Source organism: Anthonomus grandis, chromosome 6, assembly GCF_022605725.1.
Source record: "Anthonomus grandis grandis chromosome 6, icAntGran1.3, whole genome shotgun sequence".
NCBI classification, from domain to species: domain Eukaryota; kingdom Metazoa; phylum Arthropoda; class Insecta; order Coleoptera; family Curculionidae; genus Anthonomus; species Anthonomus grandis.
Window position 1 is genome coordinate 4,052,707 of NC_065551.1, and position 19,931 is coordinate 4,072,637.

The 19,931-nt window shown below is 32.7% G+C and overlaps 2 protein-coding genes and 1 long non-coding RNA gene across 8 annotated transcripts in view; 1 reads left to right on the forward strand and 2 right to left on the reverse strand.

Annotated features, from left to right (window-relative positions):
* Nucleotides 1-19,931, reverse strand: part of LOC126737850 (zinc finger CCHC domain-containing protein 10-like) — a 621,641-nt gene that overhangs the window by 235,797 nt on the left and 365,913 nt on the right. The window lies entirely within an intron of this gene.
* Nucleotides 1-19,931, reverse strand: part of LOC126737849 (ubiquitin carboxyl-terminal hydrolase 7) — a 156,050-nt gene that overhangs the window by 17,639 nt on the left and 118,480 nt on the right. For all 5 annotated transcript variants that reach the window (XM_050442917.1, XM_050442914.1, XM_050442913.1 and 2 more), the window contains exons 14-15: nucleotides 10,935-11,088; nucleotides 10,769-10,877 (exon numbers count right to left, since the gene is read on the reverse strand). In XM_050442917.1, the coding sequence (XP_050298874.1) occupies nucleotides 10,769-10,877; nucleotides 10,935-11,088 (263 nt within the window). The remainder of the gene's footprint in view (nucleotides 1-10,768; nucleotides 10,878-10,934; nucleotides 11,089-19,931) is intronic.
* On the forward strand, nucleotides 15,584-18,675 carry LOC126737859 (uncharacterized). Of its 2 annotated transcripts, none has more exons than XR_007661146.1 (3): nucleotides 15,584-16,681; nucleotides 16,750-17,075; nucleotides 17,132-18,675. It is a non-coding gene; the product is annotated as an uncharacterized LOC126737859 (long non-coding RNA). The 2 variants fall into 2 exon arrangements; XR_007661145.1 differs by having other exon boundaries at nucleotides 15,585-16,692; nucleotides 17,132-18,674.

A 19,931-nucleotide genomic window follows, 5' to 3' on the forward strand; every position in this document is an offset into this window, starting at 1 on the left:
TCAGAGGATCCTGCGTTTTAACATCCAACCGGCAAGAAACTGTTATCAATTTGTGGTCCGATGTTTCTAGGGAGGCCTGTACTGATACAGTGTACGAGTCAGGGTCTGAAGCCAAGACCAGATCTAGGAGACTCGCGAACTCGCCGTCTCGATTGGGGATTCTGGTAGGTTCCTCCACGAATGATACCGGCAAAATTGCAGCCCATTTCAAGAAAACCGCATTTAAGATCGAAAAGCAAGCGACGAAATTCGACCTAGTACAGCCGACTACGGTAGATGGAACAATCAACGAAAAGAACAGGCGCACAAGACCAAGTCAGCAACCAAAGGTCCTTACCTTCCCTACCACTCAACAGCAGCATCCACATCGGCCGCGGCACCATTGGCGACGGTTGTTTCTAGCCAGATGGTAAAGGATGCTGTTGTACAAGCGCAAGGCGGCGTTTTATGAAAATATCACTTCCCTCCGGCGCGGAAACCAATTATTGGGCATAACGACTCGTAATAAAATCGGTACCCAAAAAAAGGGGTGACTTACATGTTTATAGAATTGAAACCGATGTGACGGAACAGGAGCTTTTGACACATTTAAGCAAAACTGCGCCCTTAATTAAATTTAATTGCTTCAAGATAAAACAAAATGAAATATCTTCATCTCTTAGGGTAGAATTTCCGATAGAGTTTGTTAAAGACGTTTACAATCCGGATCTATGGCCACAAGGCGCCAGAAGACCCATAAACAGGATATAAACTCAGGAGTTGTAGGTAACTGTTCACATGATGTCACTGAAGTTAATAATGGCATATTATATAATTTACTGCATTTAAACATCCAGAGCGTCTTCAACAAAGTAGATTTATTGGAAGTTTTTGTAATGACTTTAATTTTGATTTTGTAGGTCTGACAGAACATTGGCTTTGCAGGAATAAACTTAATGCATTATGCTATATGAATAATTATCAAATTATATCTAGGTACTGCAGAAATTCGATTGATTTCAATATTAACTCGTCAGATATCAATCGAAATACCGTTTATTTATTCGATATATTTCAGTCCTTTTTTTTTGCATTCTATGGTGAACTCGCCAACACGAATAGCAACGTGTGGGCAAGGATTGAGCTTGAACACAATTGATTACATTGTTTCAAATCTAAGCAATAAAACAGACTGCAAGACGATTGAAACAGGGTTCTCTGATCACCTTGCTCAGATTTTTTCATGGTATTTTACGTCTAATCATGAGAGTAATGAAAGCAAGGATAAAACAATAAATACACGTAGATTCTCGCAAGTTGGAATTAATGATTTCAAATTTCATTTCAGAAAAGGTATTGTTTTGAATCCTTATGAAACTAATACAAATCTTTTGTTTGATCAGTTTATGATCCATTTTAATTGGTGTTTTAATGCAACTTTGCCTGTGACAAAAAACAACATTAGGTAAATACAAAATAAAAAGCCAAATTGAGTTCTCTGCTGTTCTAGCAAACTTAGACAAATTAAAATCGTTAAATTGGTTAAGAAGGCAGACGAATTCTGATTCATTAAATAATTATTATAAAAATTTAAAGAAAGTTGTTAATAAAAATATACAAGATGAAAAGCGAGAGTTTTATGAAAGTAAAATTTGTAACTCTAGGAATAGAACAAGAATGCTTTGGAACATTACAAATGAAAAGTTGGGCAGGCAAACAAAAAATAACAAAGATTCCATTATTGCCATTACAGATAATACTAAAAAAACCGCAGAGTTGTTCGGAGACTATTTCGCCAATTCAGTTCAGTATCATGTTCCACAACAATATACAACAAATACTTTTTATTTTAAGCCTGTAAGCTTAGACGAAATCTCTTTGGTTGTAAAAGGTTTAAGAAATTAATTTTCCAAAGTACTTGACGAGGTCCTTGCAAAAATTTCAGAACAGTGTTGTGATTTAATTTCGCCATACCTGGCGTTATTAATGAACAATTCTGTGGCAGAGGGAGTATTTCCCACACACTTAAAGTGTTCGAAAGTTATTCCGGTGTTTAAAAAAGCTTATGCATGATCGATTAGCACGGTTTCTTGATAAATATAATATTCTACATTCTTCGCAACATGGTTTTCGAAAAAATATGTCTATTGAAACAGCTTCTTTTGAATTAATTCAGTATGTCTGGGATAATATTGAAAAAAGATTGAATGTAGTCGCTTTTCTGTTTGACCTATCTCGAGCTTTTGAAACGATTAACCCGATTTTTATTAAGCATAAATTAGAGAGATTAGGAGTGCGAGGTAGAGTATTGAATTGGGTTATATCATATATGACCGACAGATCCTTAGTTGTAAAAGTGGGTGATGATTTCTCAAGTCAGTATAACTGCGAACTTGGAACTCCACAGGGTGGCACTTTGGGGACGTTGCTTTTCCTACTATATGTTAACGATCTCTCAGCATTCATTGGCGATGTTAAATTGTTCATGTACGCAGACGATACTACTATTGTAGTTACAGGAGAAAGTATGGAGGAAATCGAATTCAAAGTCTGCTCTATTATAAAAAAGTTTAACGATTGGTGTGAGGGAAATCACCTTATAATATAAATTTGGAAAAGACTAAATGCATAAGTTTCTCAAATAATGTGTTGGAGGCTCACAGTTTTTCTGTGGTTTTGGATACTGTTTCAATTGTCTGCGAATCGTCAGTTAAGTTTCTGTGATGCATAATAGACCAACACCTATCTTTTCTTTCTCAAATTGACGAGATATGCAGCAAACTATCTAGAATATATTTTTCATTGTTTACTCTTAAAAAGCATCTAGGAATAAAGGGTCTACTGAGTGTATACTATGGTATAGTATACCCTCTCTTGACCTCACATGTTGCTGTTTGGGGTAATAGGTCAGAGGCACAAAGGGTATTTGTATCTCAGAAAAGATTTATGAGACTGATTTTTGGTTTGAAATATAATGAGAGCTGCCGTGAAACATTTAATGCCCGGAATTTATATATTTAAATTATTGTTATACATATTTAAAATTAAGAACATTTCTCCAAAGTAAGTGATTTTAATAAATATAATGTTAGATGTAAGGATGCTCTTTATTTGCCAAAATTTAACTTTGTTTATTTTAATTAGTTAACTCCCTTTTATGAAGAAATTAGCTTATAGGTATTAATCAACTCCCTGCTTCGTTAAAACAAATAGATAACTTCAACATATTTAAAATTAGACTAAAACGTCTTATTATAAGTTCTGTTGTCTATGATAACAACGATTTTAACATGCTGAAAGTCACTCCTGCCTAGCCAGTATCTGTACTTTATTTGTACTGTTTGTTGGTACTTTTGTGGTTATTATGGTTTCTAAGTTTTAGATATGCGTAATTAAATAAGTTAATTAGGATTATCAGCTTCTTTCTCCTGACTTGTCTTATTCTATTGTATAATATGTAGTATCAAATGACCAAATAAATCAGTAATCAGTAACTGTTTTAATCAAATGGGTATTCAAAAATCAAATATCATATAACATTTCAAAAAAGGGTGTTCTACGGAGTACTTTCACTACTTCTTTTTGCTATTTATGCAGCACATATGTTTAACTGGGCTTACCTCGGATATTAAACAAATACTTGCTTATGCTAAAAATCACCTTTTAAGACATAAATATCTTCACAAATTCTTATAATTGAAAAATATTTACAATGATTATTATTAACAATGAAATTGCAGCAGTTCAGATAGCAATATCTTTTTTGGCAACGAATTATCTTTTTAATATCATATAAATAATAAACTAAACTAAAAACTTTAGCCTACCTTAGGTTAAAAATTATTTGTCACCAAAGCAACAATATTTTTTATGCAACACTTTAGTATTTTTATTATTTGATTATGGAGATATTGTTTATATTCATTGTCTTGGATCATAAAGAAATCTATATAAAAAATGCGAAGGATCTGCATGAGATTTTCATACAATATTCCGCCTAGAAATCGCATAACACTTTATCTTAACCAACAGGAAATCTTAAACATGTTTAATAGGAGAAAACAGTAACATATTTCACAGAAACAGAAATATATGTAATTTTATATAATAAGTTATTAGGTCAACCTTCTCAATACTTCTTTCAGCTACGTTGCTATAAAAATGTGGAAAGAGCTATTAAGGAATCATTACAAGAGCACGCCCACCAAGCTTTAGGTATCTATATGTGTGATTAAAAAAATTCTAATTAAAAAAAGTTAAACACTGAGAGCAAACTAATTATTATATTAAAAATTTGTATTTATCTCGATGTCGACGTCACAGGGTGCCTATGTTCCCCTCCACAAGTTTACATTTATAGTATTAAATACGTTAGTAATTTCACACATTTTCTGGCTTACTTATTTTTTTCTCTTTCCTAGTTTTTTTCATTATTTATTTTTGTCAATATTAATTAATTTTAAGGGTTTTTTTCACGATAGCTCTTGAATCTAGATTCTAATTGGACCTATTGCTATTGGTTATACAGCGAAGGGCAAACATATGGAACAAATTCAATAAAAAATAAATGAGGGCGTGGTCAAAAAAACCTTCGCACACGTCGATTACTGCACTTGCTGGTTTCAATTGGATGGGGCACCCGCTCATTGCACTGAGGAGGCGACACGTGACTTATTTGAGAAATTCGATGACCGCTGATTTAGGCGTTTGGCACCATGGGATTGGCCTGCGAGATCACCTGATCACCACTTGATTTTTACTTTTGGTGTAATTTGAAGCAAATGGTATACAAGATACTGGTAAATAGTAAACAGGAACTACGTCCACGACTTATCAATTGCATTGGTCAACAAGATCCTTCTGAAATACAAGCAGCGATAACACTTGCTGTACAACGCAGGATGTTGAAATGCTTAAAAATCAATGGCAATCATTTGGAAAATTTATTATAAATTACTTTTAATCGTAGGATAACTAATTAAATCATTCTTAAGTTATGAAATAAATTGCATAAAGTGATTTCGTATTCGCACAAATTTTCTTTTATCAATTTTTTTGTAAATTAGGGTAAATTTCGTTGAACTTTCGGCATGTTCTTGCTACCATTTTGTCACACTGTCCATGAATTCATCAAAACTTCATTGAATAACTATTTCTTTCCATTTCAATTAATTTTTAGGTAACTATTTTAAAGAAACACCCACACGTATTACTATTATTGATCAATTAAATATAACTGTCAAATGTCAATAGCATAGCATTGTTTGGTACCTTTCATGGCCGTAATGCAAATATGATGTTAAAATATTCCGATTTTTATAGAAACTTGCTTTTATTTCAGAATACTTTCGTTAGAAAGAGATTTCAATTTCCTTTTAGAATATGTTATAATATACCCTGTTCCATTAAAAAAAATGCATTTTTTACAATTTATGTATGTAGCGGTAAAATCACTAATTTTGAGAAACCCTGTATAACGTAGAGCAAATTTTTATAGTGAAAACTAATGTACAATACTTCCGTATATTACGTTTATAATTTCAATTTTCTTTGCGTTCCAGTGCCGTAGTAATAAAAATTTATTTGGAACTATGTTTTGGCCAAAAAATAAAGAAAATAATTAATTTCTCGAAAACCACTAAAAATAGGTATAGGAACACCTTATACAAAAACAATCATAACAATAATATACAGGGTATTCCATTTAAAATAACAAAGTTGCTGCCATTTTTTCGTATAAGCGGCAACGCTGCAGCGCTAAAAATATTTTAAGTCGTTACATCACTAGCTAAAACCCCTGATTTTCCGTTCTCCATAAACGTCTAAGGTGCCATCAACCATCAAGCACCCTGTATATAGAGCTATAAATTAATAACACCTATAATACAAGATACATAGATTAACTATTTAATATGAAAGCCATAACATTGAAGCTTAGTCATTTATTGCAAAATAACAACGCATATACAAGTAAATGACAACAAAACCGAAGATAACCTATAATGTGATTAATGTCAAGAAAAGATTCTATATAATTCAGCTCTAAAACTACCCATGCCAGCAGAGGTCAGCATCATACTGGCTAAAAATTATTCTTTGATAACTATTTCTCATCATTTTGGCTGGACATTTGGCTCATGAAGGTTTCTGTGCAAACGCTACGATTCAGGAGAGTAGAATAATGAAGTGCCCTCTGCAAAACTCTAAGCTAAAACTCTAATGGGTGAACTTCCTAATAATAACTCTAATGGGAGTCATATGATTTTCAGACCACCACTGATGCCGATGTATTAGTTGAACGTTGGAAAAACAACAGAGTTTGCACTTCTATAACAACGTTTAGTACTGCGAAAGAAAAAGCTGTTTCCAGATGGTCTAGTGAAGAAAAAAAGAAAATAATGGTACCGCAACCCCATATTTTTGCAGAATACAACAAAGGAGAATGGGAAAGTCAAAAATAGATCAGTTGGTAGTGTTTTATAGGACAAAAAAGCGATTGCGTAAATGTTGTGGCCAATTTTTATCTATTTATTTGACACTATGATTGTTTCTTGTCAATGCTTATCTTCTCATGAAAAAAAAATGGACTCTTAAGACGATTGCATTGTAAATTTATTGACATTTCGCAGATATCTAGCACAGCACTTTTTGAAAACCTACAAGTCGTAAAATAATGCCGAATCTCCTCCAGGATGTTAAGTATGATGGCAGAAATCATCTTCCAGAATGCCGCAACTTGAAGAACTTATTTTGTAATCTCTCGACCGCAACTATACCCACATTATAAGTATTTCAAATAAAAGAACCACATTCCAAAAGTGTTATCAGGTTTAGTGTTTGAACAGACAGACTCGAGTATTATCGAAAAATAAGTGTCGAGAATAAAATAAAGAGTTTTGATTAGTGGTACAACTGTTTTGTAATTTAACTCTGTAACTGCCAAAGAAAAAAACAGTAGCAAATAGTTTTTTTAAAGTTTTCATTAAAACCAGAAGTTTAGTTTAAAACTTAAAGAACAGTTATCAGTTCTATTTCAGTAATGCACCTAAATATTCAATGTATTAGAAATAAATTTTTAGGAATTGAGGCTTTAAGCCTTAAATACAATATAATATGTTTTAGTGAACATTGGCTTATATGGCTTATATGCTTAACATGGTTATAGCTATATTGCACATTTTTTTAGAGTTACGTACTCACATTCATGGTGGAGTGGCAATTTTAGCAAATGATAAATTTATCATATTATATCAGAGAAAGGCCATTAGGACTCTCCAAAAACCTGGACCATAGGGCGGAATGTAAAATGCATTTCTCGAAACTCAATATTTTAACTGTGCCCTGTGTATATATATCTACTATTGTCTATCGCATGTCAGGGCCAATATCAATAATTATTAAACTTTTGAAGATGTACCGGGTGTACAACTAAGAGAGGTCGCCGGCCATATCTCAGTAACTAGAGGGAAAAAAATATTTCTTATAAAAGCGGCAAAGAGAAATCGTTAGAAATTATTTATAAGTTCGTACGATGACCGCTAGGGAGCGCAATACAACATTGAAATAGAAAAAATTGGTTTTATTAAAAATATTCAAAGTAAATCCTAGAAAATAATGCTGCCATTTAAAAGTATTATAAATTCTAAACATTTTTTATTTCAAACTTTTTTTTTAATCTGTCAAATAATAGGTGGGGGAAGGGTTGAATATTTATATCTAAAATTGTTGATAGCTTTTGATTGGCCTAACCTATTTTAACGAGCTTACTTTTGTTTTCAAGAATAATTATCAGGCTTTTATGTGGTATAATTACTTAGCCGTTTTAGTTGTTTTGTTGAGCGCTAGAGGGCGGTTTGTGTTATTTTGGACTTCAGCGATTTTCTGGAAAATATTAAATACAACCATATAATTTTTTTTACTTAAGCTAAAAGAGCATGAAAAAACATAAAAACTGGCGCAAACCGCAACTCGATATCTTATTTTATTCCGAAATTATAAATTAAAATGTTTTTGAACAATGAAATCTGTCGCCGCGCAGGCATTATTGCGTCACATAGTCAATAGTAAGCTTTGGAAACAAATAAATTTGATAAATATTATCGGGGCCATGATAAAACGTTTATGATCGATGTCAAATGTAACGTCGAAGACAGATTTTGAAATCATTTAAGTTTTTAAAAATGCCAAACGTAGCTAGCAGTGTATTTTGAGTTAATGCAAAATGCACGCATTGCAGCCCGTATACATAGCCCAAAGATATCTCCTGACAGAAGACACAATAATCATAGAGTCTTTACCGGTTTAGCTACCAGGCTAAGAAATACTGAAATTATTCGCGGCAATATTCATCGAAGACGAAGGCGAGGGCGCATAGAGGCAAACGTTATAAATATTTAGGCATATATTGAAATAAACCCTCAACTAAGCATCCGAAATATTTGTAGGGAATTGGGAGTGTCCCTCGACCCAGTAGAAAATATTCTGAAAAAGCACAGGTACCTATTTTTATTTGTTACAACACTAATAAGCATCCTATTATATTATATTTATTGTTTTTAACTTAAACTTCATCCATATCACGTGGTTCTGCACTAGGTGCTTCTCGAAAAAGACTTTGATAACAGACTCAATTTCTGTTATTGGCTGTTGAACATGGTTAGAGAAGATACCCGATTTATCTCGAAGATATTATGGACGGACGAGGCATCATTTAGCAGTGATGGTGGTGTAAACCTGCATAATTTGCATTATTGGGCAGAACAAAATCCCTGTTGGATTTGCGAGACTCAACACCAAGGCAGATGGACTGTAAATGTGTGGTGCGGAATTATTGGCGGAAAAATTATAGGTCCTTTCTTTTTCAATCAAACACTTTCTGGAAATGTGTATTTAATTTATTTGCAAAATGATCTCCCAGTTACTGGAAGATGTTGATTTGGAAACAAGAGGGCAAATAATTTTCCAACATGATGGTTGCCCTGCATCTGTGGGGAAGGATTAAAGATTTAGTTTTTGTCACCCCACCCAAAAGACACAACGACATGCAGGACTAAATACGCAATGCAATAAATTCCTTGCCCACAGCATAAATCCAGACAGCGGTTCTGTCAACGACGCAACGACTTCGACTGTGTATTGAAAATGAAGGAAAACAGTTTGAGCATCTAAGACACCATTAAAAATATAAAACAATTTATTTATTACAAAAATTTGAGTTCTGGAGTTTTATTTTTATTGTTCAAAAACAGTTTAATTAATAATTTCGGAATAAAATAAAATATCGAGTTGCGGTTTGCGCCAGTTGTTTTTGTTTTTTCATGCCCTTTTAGCTTAAGTAAAAAAAAATTATATCGTTGTATTTAATATTTGCCAGAAAATCGCTGAAAGAGTCCAAAATAACACAAACCGCCCTCTAGCGCTCAACAAAACAACTAGAACGGCTAAGTAATTATACCACGTAAAAGCCTAATAATTATCCTTTAAAACAAAAGTAAGCTCGTTGAAATTCGTTAGACCAATCCAAAGTTATCAAGAATTTTAGATATAAATATTCAACCCTTCCCCCACGTATTATTTGACAGATTAGAAAAAAAAGTTTAAAATAAAAAATGTTTAGAATTTATAATACTTTTAAATAGCAGCATTATTTTCTAGGATTTACTTTGAATATTTTCAATAAAACCAATTTTTTCTATTTCAATGTTGTATTACGCCCCCTAGCGGTCATCGTACGAACTTGTAAATAATTTCGAGCAATTTCTCTTTGCCGCTTTTATTAAAAATATTTTTTCCCTACGCTGTGCGATGAGTACTTACTCAGATATGGCCGGCGACCTCTCTTAGTTGTACACCCGGTACAGTCACATTGCACTGGAAAAAATACTAATATTCATACAAAATTTCATAGAATTCATCGCATAAAAACGAGGGTATCTTTTTATGGCCCCATGTTTTATAATAAGTTGCCAGTTCAAAATAGAATATTGCCTCTCAATAAGTTTAAAGTACTGTTAAAAAAATATCTTGTGGCTAAGAGTTTTTTTAGTATCAATGAATATATCAATAATAACTTTACTGACGTTACAAACTATGCATATTGGATTTAAGGTTGTGTAAGTGTGCCTTTGCTTTTGGCCAATATGTAATTCATTGACTTGTGTAAGGTTTTGTGTTAGCACCAATAAAGTTCTTTGTCTTTAAAAATCTTGGGGACCCAGTTTTGTTCGACCAATTTTCAATGCGCCAAAGATCAAAACTTATTTGTAATGAATTTTCCTACATCTAAGATTCACAAGAATAAAGGACTACTCCGGCCTAATATACGAGAAATTGCACCACATAAAAATATGTAGTTATATATTTTTATAATAATATTTAGTTATATATTTGACGCCGCACGAAGAATTTTGATTTGAGAACGCTGATTTTTAACGTTGTGCAATCAGAAAATTGTTGTTTCTTTAAATAACGGAGTTATTGAATTTCAAAGTTTGCTATTTTCCACTGTTTTTCATCGTACGCACGGAACGATCTTTTTGCCCCCTTCCACTTACAACTCATCTAAGTCTCTTGTGCGTGTGCAGCCGGTGGCTTCAGGTATGCTCGTTTGAGAAATCATGCAATCTTTTCACGGCCTGTCCTTTGCCGTGAAAAGATTGCTCAGATCAAGAATAAATGGCTGTAAAATATTCACCGGTCTTTGAAATAATTCACTGGCAGTAATTTTGATCACGGAGTAATAAAATAGTAATTCTCTTAAAATAAAGAATTGCAAAAGTTTGTAACTTACCCTTGAGTTTTAAAAAATTGCAATAAATATGGATCGGTCCCCACCCGCTGCGCCACAGCCCGTGCAAATTGATCATATGTCATCCTTTGAGACAATTCCATTGTAAAACCTAAAAGGCAATCATAGTAAAAATGGTTAAATATATTTAGGCTGAATAGATAGATACCTTGATCATTAGGTATCGTCTTATCCACAAAAGTAACTTCTACCCTGTAGAAGAGGTCTTTGTAGTAGTCTATACAAGTAGGAAGGTCAGAATTAACATCGCCCTCATCTTTTTCAAATATTATTATATCTCCATCCATAAGTTCTTCTAAAACCTTAAAAAAAAAACATTTAATTCATTGCCAAAAGATGCCGTTACGAGTGCTGATGACGTATTCCTTATTGAATCGTAAGACAAAAATTTATTATAAAAGTTTACTGTTTGTCCTTATGGATTTTACGTTTTAAATATGTTTTAAGTTTTAACGAAAAAGAAGAGAAATGAAATAATTTAACTGGTGATGGGGAATCTTGGTGGTAGAAAGACAATTATTTTTCCAATTTACTAAATACTTACATTTGACATGTGCTTTGCTAACGAGCTATTAGAACCCAAATAATTATTACTTATTCGAAACTATTTAAATTTTCGTCAAAAAAGGATGCGAAAAAAGAAGTGTCCCAAATTCAAACCTCGGTTTGAAAATCGGACAACAACATTTTGTAAGACGTAAGAGAGAAAGTAGCAATGAAAATGTGAAATTTATTTTGTTATATATATTCAAAATGAGCCTTAAAAAATAAACATGAAATCGCAAATACCCGATTTTCTCCAGAAGTATTCTATTTTTTTTTAAACTTTAAAAAGGGCTAAAATCCAGCACCAAACTGCGCAACTTGACCTTCATTTAACCGACCTTGCATTTCTTCTAATTTCCCAGATCCCACTTGACATAAATAACTCACCCCGTGAAACCCACTTGACATAATATAAACTGATTATTCCTTTTAGTTAGTAGATTAGTCCTTTTGATGCCTTTGACCGGGTCATCATAACTCAAACATACCGCGAGTGGTGCGTCACCGAACATAGGAAATCCCATGTAAATTTTATGGGGGTCAATTATTGGCTTCCCTGTACATTTTACAGAAAAAATGTAAGATAACTTTTTGAAGAGACCAATCTGGCAAACCCTCGTGCAAAGTTTCCAAAAATTTTAATAAGCGAATCTTGAACTATTCAATGTAATTGCAAAATTACCAAATTTTCGGTGGAGGTAAAACCAGACACCAGCCACCAGCAAACAATTTGTTATAAGGCTTTGTCAAATCTGACGTACAACCGAATACAAGAAATGTTTTTTTTCTCGTTTTATCAATCTCACAACCATACATTCAAAGTAAGACACGTTAACATTACTTTTTTATCTAAACTTTTATTTAATACAACGATGAAGTTAAACCAATGACAATTATTATTATCGGTTATTAAAAAAATAATTTTATCATACTTAGAATTTAATTAAACCAATTTTGAATCTGAAATATTTTCAATTTATTTTCCCATCAAGCCTATCTGGTCCATTTCAACCATTAAACCTATTGTTAGTAAATTCGAGCCCAAAGACATTGCAATAAATAAGTGTAAATGTTTAACTCAGAAGATCGAAAATAGATCCGAAAAAAGAGAGAACAGAACTCTTAATATTTTACTAAGTGTGGAAAAATAAAATAAAATAAAATACAATAACTTTTTTAAAAATAATAGAGAATTACATAAAAACATCAATTAATCAAATGTTCAAACAACCCCCCATTAACAGCTAAACAATATCCTAACCGATCATAAAATTCATTTCTAACGTCACTAAGTTGATATTGGGAAATTTTATTACATTCTAACGAAATAGCGTTTTGTAACTGATTTAGATTTTAAAATTCTACACTTTTATAAATGACACTTTTTAAATGACCCCACAAAAAGAAGTCATTCGGTGAAAGATCAGATGACCTGGCTGGCCAAAGTATCCGGTACCGTGGACCAATAATATTGCCGTTAAAAGCATTTTCCAAGCACTCTCTAACCATACGGGCTTTATGGGGCCGGGCAACCATCCATTTGGTACCAGATCATTTGATCTTCCTGAACAACTTCTTCCAAGGCGGGTCCAATTTGATTTTGAAATAAGTCCAAATAGGTTTCAGCTGTTAGGTTATAGTCCATAAAAAAGGGTCCAATGATATGGTGTCCGATAATTCCCACGAATACATTTGTTTTTTGGGGATATTGTGTCCGAGTATGAACAAAGCGATGTTCATTTTCTTGGCTCCAATACCGGCAATTCTGAAAATTTGGTTCATTGTTGAGGGTAAATGTACATTCATCGGTAAAACAAATATTTCTTAAAAAATTCCTATCATTATTTGCCCCTTTCATCATTTCAAAACAAAATGCAATTCTTCGCTCTTTATCTCCTTCCTGCAGCCCTTGACGTTTTTCGAATTTATACGAATAATATTTGTGTTTTTTTCAAGTGCGCAATACCGTTGTATGATGTTTATTTACCTCTTGCCCAAGAACCTTCGTACTAACCATCTTGTTTTAATCCACACTCAGTAGAATATTAAGATCTCTGTTCTCTCTTTCTTCGGCTCTATTTTCGATATCCTGAGTTAAACATTTACAATTATTTATTACGGTACCTTTGGACTCGAACTTATTGACAATACGTTTAATAGTTGAAACGGACGGAATGGGCTTGGAGGGGAAATAAACTGAAAACATTTCAGATACTGCTCTAAAACTGTTTCCCGCATAATGCCACTTAATTATGGCAATTTTTTCGTCGATTGAATAGTTCATACTTGTTTTCAAATATCGACTGTCACTGATTTATTGACACTTTTCCTCACGTCAATGACAAAATTCATTTTACTGGTGCCCGTTTGGTTTTACCTGAACCGAAAATTTGCTAATTTTGCAATTACATTTAATTGAATAATTCAAGATTCGCTTATTAACATTTTTTTTAAACTTTGCACAAGGGTTTGCCAAATTGGTCTCTTCAAAAAGTTATCTTACATTTTTTCTATAAAATGTACAGGAAAGCCAATAATTGACCCCCTTAAAATTGGGATTTCCTATGTTCCGCTCGGCGACGCACCACCCGGTATAATACAGTGCAAGAACTTAATAAATATACCAGGACTGCTAATGCATACGGCCACCATAGTGGCAGTCATTTTTATAGTGGTTGTGTCCTTTTGATGTTATAATAATAATAATAATAATAATAATAATAATAATAATAATAATAATAATAATAATAATAATAATAATAATAATAATAATAATAATAATAATAATAATAATAATAATAATAATAATAATAATAATAATAATAATAAATGTCTTCTTTATTCAGCATAAAAATACATGTTTTCTTAACTACTATATAAGTAATGGCGAGATCTAGCTTAAAGCTACTCTATCTAACCATATTAATAAGCACAAATGCAAAATTTTATAGAACATAATAGCAGAATAAAAATGTAAAATAATAAATATAATACAATCTGCTATGTGCAATAAATCATAGTAGGTACTTCAATGAAGGACCAGAGATGATTACCTATGTCGGTTTTGAAAAATATTATTTTTAGTTTTTTGTTTAAAGGTTGTAACAGAGAGAAGAGACTTAACTTCAGGTGGTAGTGCATTATAGATTTTTGGAGCATTGTAACTAAATGAGCCCTGGAATTTTGCAGTTTTATGCCCTGGAATAACAAAATTATGCGCGTTTCGTGTGGTTCTGCCCTGAATTTTGGAGTTTGAAATTAATTTATTAGATAAATAGGCTGGTTGTCCGAAAAGCACAACTTTATGGACTAGTGTAGCCATTTGCAGTACAAAGCGTTCATCCAAAGAAAGCCACCCTGATCTGACCAACAGGGGAGTGACATGGTCGCATTTACTCATACCAAAACTAAACTTGAGGCACGCGTTTTGGATTTTCTGAAGGCTATTCTTTTCACGTTGATACAAGGCAGGCCAAAACAGAACTTGAGCATAACTAACAATTGACAAAATTAATGTATCACAAAGATGTAGTTTAATATCAGCTGTCGAAAACTGTTTGCTTCATATAGAGTATTTTTAATTTATAAAAACATGCCCTCAACAAATTCGACACATGCCCCTCAAACCTGAGATCGGTGTCAAGGACAATCCCCAAATTCTTCTGGTTATTAGAAGGAGGTGAAGGAGATCCATCTATGCTGATCTTCACGGTATCTGGGAGGGGCTTGCCAAAGACAAGGAGTTTGGACTTTGCAGCAATCAATACGAGTCTGTGACTCTTACACAAGTCAGATATGGCTAAAAGATCCAAATTAATAGCATTCACAGCTTCTATGGCCTCCATAAAGTTAAATGAACGATAGATCTGTGTGTCATCGGCGTACTGGTGCGATTCACAAACTCGAAGGAATTTATGAAAGTCACATAGATATAACAAAAAGAGTAAGGGGCCAAGAATACTTCCCTGCTGTTCAGTGACTCTGAACATTTTCAGTGTTGCCAACAAAAAAATATATTAAATAAAGGTATTGAAGTTGACGACGCTGACGTTTGACGAACTAAATTTATTTTTTTTCATTGACATTGTTTTTAAACATTCTAAATTTAAACATATTTGTCAGAGATCAGAATTGTTGAAATCGGAATATTAACAAACAAATGATAGGGTTTCAATAACCTTTGTTTTTAACTAAAGTTGTTAAGTAAACGCAAGCAAAAATTTAAATGAAGATCGTCATTTTTATGGTATTAAGATTTATAAGATTCAAGTTAATGAGAAAAATAGAACAGATATTTTAAAATGTATGTAGTTGAAACTTTGTCTCAGAATCATATGGTAATTTTAACACCTTAGAATCTACATATATTTTCCCGAATGTATATTAACAGACCACCTCCACGACTCCTACCACTAGTCAAGTGTGATCGATCACACCGGAATAAATGAAAAGAATTAACTGACAATTCTGGATCACTGTTATCACCTGACAGCCAATTTAAAAAAAAAAAAACCAAAATATCATAGTGTAAACATGAAACAACCTTAAAAAGGTCATTAATTTTAGTTCTTAGACAATGGGGTTACTTCACGTTTTTTTGCTTAGCCCCTAGAGCTGTTATTGGGGACCCCCTGATGTGTAATATATGGCATATTATTCCTATATTATTTCTATATTTTGACGTAATTTCCAATTTACGTCATCAATCAGGTTATAACTGACATTTTAATGAATGTGCTAAACACATATTGTTGTTGTTTAACACATTCAATTACAGCGAATTTTTCCTTCGATCAACCTTGCACAAATTCATTTAATTTGAATTTTATTATCGTCAGACTGGTCATAATGCATCGTATCTCGCGACGCTGCCGTTCACTGTTTGACATTTATATTTTTATTCTTTCGGTGATTTTGATCATTATTAACTGTTTTTCTAAAAACAAAACCTTTGTACATTTAATTTTTCGAAGCACACTTTTGATTTTCTATGAAAATGCCGAAGCATTTAAATAGCCGATGCAAAGAACTTGTAGCTTCCCTAATCAGTTATTTTGAACGAGAACGTGAAAATAATGGCCCATTATTACTCTTCGTTGCAGTTAGAGAAGTAAAATTTTAATCGTACGTATAAAAGTTTGAAATTTAATTTAATTTTTTGTAATTTGTAGCGGGTGGCTGATGCACTTTATCTAAGGATGTTCACTGTTAGTGCAATTTCAAAGACCGTTAAAAGTATTGAACTGTTGAAATCACTTAAAAAGAAGAGTTAAATCTTATGCTAAGAGGGTTACAAACGTGGAAAAAAACTTTGGATACGGAGGCGATTCGTGAGACTATTTATGAAATGTACGAAACTAGTGAGTATTGATAATTTAATGAATAATAATTGCTAGTAGCAAAAATAATTTTTCTAGAGCCATACGTGACTTTAGCAATTTTATATGTAAAAATAAGGGAAAAGCATCTATTTGAAGGTTGTAAAAATTCTTTACGAAGTTTGATAAAGGAAATAGGCTTTTGATGTAAAAAAGACGATTCAAGGAGGGGTCTTATCGAACTTTCCCACATGGTTTTTAAACTAATTGTTTTTTTTGAAAGAATATATGAGAAAGAAAGAAGAATCAATTTATCAATTTGTTTATCTTGATGAAACTTGGATTTTCCAAAATGGTACTGTAGGTCGCTCCTGACAGGATAGTAACAAAAGAAGTGTGATTTCCACAAAAGTGGATGGCAAAAGGTAAAAGTCCATATATATTGTATTTACTTACTTGAGATAAAAGACTTTTTTTGCAGATACATAATAATTCATGCTGGTAATGAACATGGATTAATTGAGGGTGCTGAGGCTATTTTTTCTTCAAAAACTCAATTGATTACCATGGAGAAATAAATTAGCAAAATTTCTTGAATTGGTTCGAAAACCAATTGTTAAAGAATCTTATACAGTATTATGCATAAATATATAGCAACAAGCGATGTTTTCAAAAATATTATTTGCTCCTTTATTTATTCCATATAATTTCTTTACTTTTAGGTACACGCCTCTGTATTATTTATAAATATACCGAGATATCATAAGAATGCCAATGCAAAGTAAGGAACTTCATGTTTGTTTATTTCGACAATGTGCATAAATATAGCAACATTGTTGTTTCGCATTTATTTTATCAGTTAAATATCGATTTACCTGCTGTAAAGTTGTTATTTTTGAATCTCAGAATTAACTTAAAATGGGTCGTCTCTGGTGATGTAAGAAAAATTATTCCGGAGCATTACGAAAATAGTGTTAAGCAGAGTGACATTGCAAGAAGCTTACGGCTTCACAGGTCAATCGTATCCAGAATTTGCAAAAAAATTCGCCTTACTGGAACAGCTGCACCGGCGCCCATTCCTGGTAGACCCAGAAAAACAAATTTGAGGATGGATAGACAGCTGCTACGAATTTCCAAAGAAAATCCTTTTTTGTCTTCTTCCCAAATTTTGGCAAAATTAAAAGAGGGTGGAGGAGTAAACCTCAATTCCAGTACCGTAAGGAGAAGATTACTTGATGCCAACTTACCTGCTCGTCGCCCCGCCAAAAAACCGTTACTCTCAAAGAAGAACGTCAAGGCTCGTTTTCACTTTGCCCAATCTCATGTCCACTGGTCTGTAGCTGATTGGAAGAAAGTCGTATTTAGTGATGAATCTAAATATAATTTATTCAGGACTGATAAGGTGATGTACGTCAGACGCCCCAGAGTGAACAAAGATTAAACAAAAAGTACATTTGCCCCACAGTTAAACATGGAGGGGGAAATATTCTTGTATGGGGATATTTCTCGGCTCGTGGCATGGGACCCATAGTAAGAATAGTGCGCAAAATGGATCGTTTCATGTACAAAGACATTTAGTGCCATATATGGATGAAGTCATGCCAGTAACAGCCATATTTCAGCATGACAACGATCCAAAACATGCTTCTCAATTTGTTAAGAGGTGGCTATCCGATGAAAAAATAAATGTAATGGTCTGGCCATCTCAATCGCCAGACCTAAACCCTATAGAGAATTTATGGCATTACATTGACACCAAAATCAGGCACCTAACATGCTCTAATACAAATATTCTTCTCTTTGAAATAGTGGAAAAGGCTTGGAAAGAAGTGAACAATGACTGTATTATGAAATTAATTGAGTCCATGCCAAGACGATGTGCAGATGTTATAAAGGAGAAGGGGTACTACACGAAATATTGAATTGATTTTAATTTAGTTGGGTTATATTTTTTTTAGAATCAAAATTTTTTTTGTTACTATATTTTTGAATAACAAATTTGCATAAAACAATTTGGTGTTTTATTTATTATGATACAAAAAATATGATAATATGAAAATATAAACAGGCTCTAACTTTTCTTGTAAATAATATATAAACCTTACTTATAAAATAGATACTAAAAGATATATAACAGGAAAGTTCAATGTTGCTATCTTTTTACACAATACTGTATATTACTTATGTGAATACTGCCCCATATCACAGGATGCTTTTAAAAAAACACCCAATTCTTCATGGAATAAGTTTTCGATTCAAGAATGGTTAATAAATAATGAAATTGAATTTAATCACATATCGTTAAAAGCCGAACTTCTCTAAGTGTTGTAGCTAGGTACAAACAAAAAACTTTTTTTTATATCTCAAACAATTTTATAATTTAAGTCACATCAATATTTTTTTCTTTTTTAGACACAAACCACCAAAAAAATATATTAGTAGATGGCATGGCTAATAAATATGGGCATAAAGCTTACGATTGCCTCCATATGATTGTGTGTTCAATCCAATCGAGCTTATTTGGGGAATTGTAAAGAATTACTATAACAGGCATATTGGTCGAGATGGTGGTACAGAGATTGCTTGTTTGAATATGTGGAAGGAATCACTTGGCACTGTTACTCCAGAAATGTGGAAGAGTATGACATACGGAAGAAGAAATTACTCTGTATTACTCTATATCTTATAACCATGGTCAGAATAATATTTCTTATAATATGCTCACTTCGATAAAATAAAATATAATCAAACATTTTAAATGTATTTCCTAAAAATATATGATATTGATTATTTTCATCAGTAAATAAATTTAAAAAAAAACAAACTATGACTTTTTTCCAATGTTATTTGTAAATTGTTAGCAATATGCTATTTTTATTAATAAAAAAAAACTATGTAATTTTCTATGACCGGCGCTTTCGTTTCCACACCTGTACCGGGTGTCCAAATAAGAAAGGGCGCCGGCTGTATCTCGGAAACTATTCATCGCACAGCGCTGAAATAAACATTTCTTAAGAAAAGTGGCCAAAAAAATGGCTGGAAAATATTTACAAGTTCCTAATACTACCACAAGAGGGCGTAACTGCACAGTAATTTCAAAAAAATCAAATTTCGTCTTAAATAGCCAGTATTAGGTACCATTTTGAAAACATCAGAATAATCTTCATTAATTTTGCCTTAATTTGGCTAAAGAATTTTCTTCATATCTCCAATGAGAAGGGTGGGAGAAGATCATCAATAATGCAACTTTTTAATCGCCCTGTACTCAGATTCTTTATAAA